At 28.6% G+C, this 5,500-nt stretch overlaps 1 protein-coding gene across 1 annotated transcript; it reads left to right on the plus strand.

Moving 5' to 3' along the window:
- Nucleotides 1–989: 989 nt before the first annotated feature.
- LOC111027238 (nucleoporin Nup43) lies at nt 990–3,880 on the plus strand. The gene is made up of 7 exons (XM_022305520.1): nt 990–1,282; nt 1,351–1,464; nt 1,783–1,916; nt 2,128–2,249; nt 2,369–2,514; nt 2,582–2,840; nt 3,423–3,880. Exons 1-7 carry the CDS (start codon nt 1,163–1,165, stop codon nt 3,599–3,601), a joined length of 1,074 nt encoding a protein of 357 aa, XP_022161212.1. The 5' UTR covers nt 990–1,162; the 3' UTR covers nt 3,602–3,880.
- The last annotated feature ends 1,620 nt before the right edge of the window (nt 3,881–5,500 follow it).

The following is a 5,500-nucleotide window of genomic DNA, read 5'->3' on the forward strand; positions in this document are numbered from 1 at the left end:
AGTCCTTAGAAAGGCCTAGCTCTTAATGCTTGTATCAATTATATTTATTGGCCGGGAATCTTTAAAGATCGCATACCTCTCTTAACACAGTCACAGCTAGTGCTGTGTGTTTAAAAAGTATGGACAAAGGGGGTCGATTTTTTTCAAATGTAGGTACCAATATTATACTTATATTATATAAGTTATATAGTCTGTATAAAATACGTTGATATTCTAATACAAATTTAACTAACTAAAACAAACATGATTTACATATTAAGTTTCGATTTAAACTTTTTTAATCGAGGATTTGATTATAGGACGTTTTATTTCAGGGCTTTTTTCCTAATACCTACCATTACCTAAGTTGTTTCATGATGGAAATTAAGTTATTTCTGTACTTAGGGTTGTTTCTTGATTTATGAATCGAAGCGACATGAATGGTGTATTCGAATTTGTGAAACTGTGGAAGTGATCAAATGACCAAGTCAACTGAAAATATGAAATGTAATGGTCAATGGTCCACACACACTGCAGTGGTGGCGGTAAAGACGTTAAGTTCTTTTGTTTTGTCTTGGCGGTAAATACTAAATTGTGTGTTGTGTCAGGACTCATTTTAATGATATCGCAACCGCGGGATAAAACCAGTTCTACGACTATTTGCTGTTACGACATCGTAAAACAAATTTTCATTATCAATCATAATACAGCAACTGCTCCGATATCAATTACTTCGAACATAAACTATACCGATATTATATTAAATTACTCCGACATATTGCATTTTGCTGATAAGAGGTAAATAACATGATGAGTAAAAATTAAAAACCTTAGATAATCCAAAATACTAATATTAATACTATTGTCTATTCATACTATTTTAATAATTAATATTTGTATATACCTGTGATTCTAGTGAGATTTTATATTATACTCTAGTTGCTTTTCGGTAATCGGTATTATCACAGAACAATAAGCAAAATATGATATCATTATCTTATCATTCAATACCTTACGATGACAACTTCATTTTGATGCGGAACCTGAAGCAATTTAATTTATCGGTTCTCGAATCTCTATATTTCAAAAACTGGAACATATTTTGGTAAAATAGCCATAGAATTATTAATAACGATTTTTTTAAAATCCATTGAAACCGGCTCAAGTGCGTTGGACAACGACCATGAGTAACACGGCCGTATTTGCAGAATTTATCGGCAGAAAGGTGAACAAAGTGAGATGGAAGCCAGATGACCTGATGGCATCGACAATGTTTGTCACCGGTTCGTGGGACAACGAAGATGTGAGATCTTTATATTGTCATGTACATTATTGTACTTGAGCTTTTCATTTTTATTTTCCCCTTCACAGGACAACGTCATAGAATTGTGGGGACTGACATCGGAAGACGAAAATTCGGCCAAAGATTTCCCTCCAAAACTTTTGGATTGTGTAAAACAAAACGGAAATGTTACACAAATTAGAGTATGCATAATATATTAGTATTATAAATTATTCACGTTTAACATAGTTAGTTGGTAACGTGTAGATTGGTCAAGTCTTTTGATAGGATAAAGACGGAATATTCATAATTCATCAGTCGCTGATGTGATGTACTCATCTTATTTTATTTTATTATTTATTTGATTATTTGATATAATGACAACAACAAATTTAATAATCTATTGATTACTTGTAGATATTAGTTTATATTGACGTCTTAATATATTTATTTAATAACTATAAACACCCTACAGCTTTAATAAGCTAAGCTAACTAAATATTATTTATTATTATTTCCAGTTTTTAGATAACAAATTTGTAGCTGTTAGTACAGACAATGGGTCAGTTAAAGTATATCGTGTCATTGGCGAGAATGAAGACTCTAACATTCATCTTAAAGAAGTTATGGCTTGGGACACTCTACATTCATTTGGGTAAGATTACAATTTCATTTCATTTCAGTATTTGAATAATTTTGAATCATTAATGCATATTATACTAAATTGTATTGATGAAATAATCAAAATGTATTTAATGGTAATCATTTTCAAAGTAATTATAAAAAAAAATACCTATGAATTAATGATGTGATTCAATTTATACTTATCCTAGTAAGACTCAGATTAAATATATTGTTATTTACAGTAAAGGACAGAGGTGCTCTTGCAAGGATCTTGCTGTATGTAACTATTCATTAGCAACCATTGGTGATGATTATAAACTTAATGTCATATCATTGAACACTAAACAAGTTCATCAGGTTCTAGGTAAGTATCTAAATACTTTGTTTTTGGTTGATACAATATGTCATCTTTTCTTAAAACTTTTTTGAAAATTACAATTTTTGATAAATATTTGTATATAATGTGGAGTTTTGATTATTTAGAAGGAATAAGTAGCTCACCTTTAACTTGCATTTGTTTCTTAACTGATACTGAAGTTCTCTGCTGCAATGCACTAAGCCAAATGAAACTTTGGGATTTACGAGTTGCTAAAAGTAGTATAACGACCAATATCAATAATTTTACTCAGGTAATATTAATATTTATCATGTTGTATTTTGCACAAAATATTTAATTTATAATTATCTGGATTTCAGACTCAAGTGCCAATAACATGTGTTGCTCAACACCCTAGTCAAAAACATTTCATTTTCACTGGTTCTGAAGAAGGAGATGTTGGTGTTTGGGACATGAGAACCAACAGCTTATTAACAACTATGAGTAGTGGTGACAGATCATCACTTACTGAAATAGCATTTCACCCTCTTGAACCGGACCATTTGTTTACATGTTCATTTGGAGGAAGATTACTACAATGGAGTTCTAAAAAATCATATATGTGTCGCATTGACCCAGGTATATTGATTTGTATATGAATTATAAAGTGAATGTGACGATAAAATAATTTTTACCACCCAAACATACCTAACATATTATATAATCATTTTTTTTTTTTTGTGCGGTTTAAATCAAGTAATGCTGACCCAATTGTAATATTTAATTACTAAATCATTTATGTTAAAGTTAAAACAGACTAACCTGTGTCCAATAAGTGTGTTGAAAGGTTGAAAAGAAATCATAGAAAGCACATAATATCTTCAATACTATATATAGCACTATAGCAGTTTATAGGAATATTGAAACAGCTCCTATCCGATTTGGCACAGATCTATCTATGTTTATCCTTAACATACTTTAAGTGAAAAATAATATAGGACAGACTTTGGTTTCAATCATGTAACAAATAATCTAAGATATTACTCTGTCAATGTATGTATAATATTGGTATAATCCAAAATGTACATATCAATAATTTGGTTATCTAAGAATTTATATCCACAAGACATAAAATAATGATGAATGATGATACAGTTTTGAAATTTTATTGTAATTATTGTATACTTACTGTAATTATATTTTATTGTAATAATGCTCTAGGAGATCTGGAATATTCAAATTTTTGGGTGAACACGGACAAAGTAAAAACACGATTGTCAGTTAATGATGTAATACAACCGGTTTACATGCCAATCAACTCATTGGATATACAAAAACAACAACTTATTTGTGGTGCTGACAATGAAGCAGTTTACTTTCAACGGAACCTTAAACTTTAAATTTAAATATAATTTAACATAGCTCATAATTTATATAAAAAATATTATGTGATTTTTTTAAATTTCAATATGTTAATTATTATAAATAAATCAATTGTTCATATATCCTTGCAGGTTGGTTTTAGGAATTTTTGAAGAGTTAAACTTATTTCTTCAATTATTAAAGTCTTATAAAACAAACCTCTACTATTAACATTTCAGCGGTTGATTGTTGGCTATTGTCTATAACACTTAGAGTTATGGTTGAAATTAAAGAAATTATATTTTATGTAACTAAAACAGTTATATTTACTTTTATAACCTTGTTAAATATTACCAACTTCAATGTATTATAGTAATTATTGAATTACCTCTACAATTAAATTCTTAATTCATAAATATTGGCGACTAATTACTATATTTTTAAAATGTGAAAAATAATCATTAATTTCATTAGTATCTCTAAGTTAGTAGTGTTGTAGACTGAGATTTTTAAGAATCTTACAATAATTTAAACTAGAACTTTGGTTTACTAGTTTTAAAATTTAAATAAAAACAAGTTTTAGATTATAGTTCTATACTTTTAAAATGTATTTAACCTAAGATTTGAAGTGGGGGCTACGAAGACTTGTACCCTTCAAAATATTATTTTTAAGTGAGGTAGTTTTCTTAATAATTATATATATAAATTTATTGATTTTACAATAATGTGTGTACATTTTTGTCTGAAGATACTTGACATTTTTTTATTTTTTTATTTTTAAACGTCAATAAAACAATTTTCGCTTAGTCAAAATATTTGAAAATGTAATAAAACAAGATTCTAAGTTATTACAGATAATTAAGAATATTAAAGATACTCCTTAAATGTGCGATTTTTTTAATATAAATATTTTTAATTCAAATTTTGATAAAATTCGTCATTATCTCGTAAATTTGCACATTATTTTCTTCTTAAAATGTATTACATGTTTAATTTCATAGGTAAGACTTGAAAACTCAGTACAAGGTTTCTCATTGTAGGCGAACTTTTACGCGTCGTTAATACTTGTAAATTAAATGAAACTGCGGAAGAATTTCGTGAATGGGCCTGCAGTATAGGTTAGTGGCGTCATTTGAACTTAATAATAGGGGTGCTAAAATTTAAGCAGGACAATGTTTTCCATTAATTTTTTTACCAGAATCTTTATTCTATAGGAACTGGTTAAAATGCCATTAAAAATCTTGTATAATATTTTTTTCAAACCACTACAAAATTACCGGATTCGATACTCGATTTTTCTAAAACAGGTATACATATAACTATTTGAAATGTTAATTTTAAGTTCCAGATGTAAAGTAATAATATTATAGACGTAGGTAAGACGTGCGATTTATGCGTTTATATAATAGCGAAACATATTATTAATAATTATTATGTTATTCGATTTAACGGCACCCTGTTTGATGCTTTGCTCTGGATCTTAAAGACTTCACCTGATAATACAAATCGAAATAATCCAATTACAAATCCTCGTTAAAATATTACGATATAATATATGTATTATAACTACTCGTAAATATAAAAAAATCATGGTTTTTGGTGATATAAACGTCTGAAATCATAAGGCTGGCTGATATTTGATAATAACGATGACCTACCTGTTGTTACACTCTGGTTTGTAATAAACGTTGTACCTACCTGTCTGAGAAATGTTTGAATTTTTAAAACGTGCTTTGAGTACATTTGAAATTCAGAGTGACCTACAAACCACACGTTAAAATCATGACCACCAATCACCATCAACGACTTCATCATCGAAATCATTCAATCAAAAATTATGAAAAACGTCGATAGTTGGATTACTACTAAAGTCTAAAGGTAAATCTTATGCTCTATTAATCATTCCAATTTGAAGGACCGGACGTAGAACCAACAAA

This window comes from Myzus persicae, unplaced genomic scaffold (assembly GCF_001856785.1).
Source record: "Myzus persicae strain clone G006 unplaced genomic scaffold, MPER_G0061.0, whole genome shotgun sequence".
In the NCBI taxonomy this organism is placed as follows: Eukaryota; Metazoa; Arthropoda; class Insecta; order Hemiptera; family Aphididae; genus Myzus; species Myzus persicae.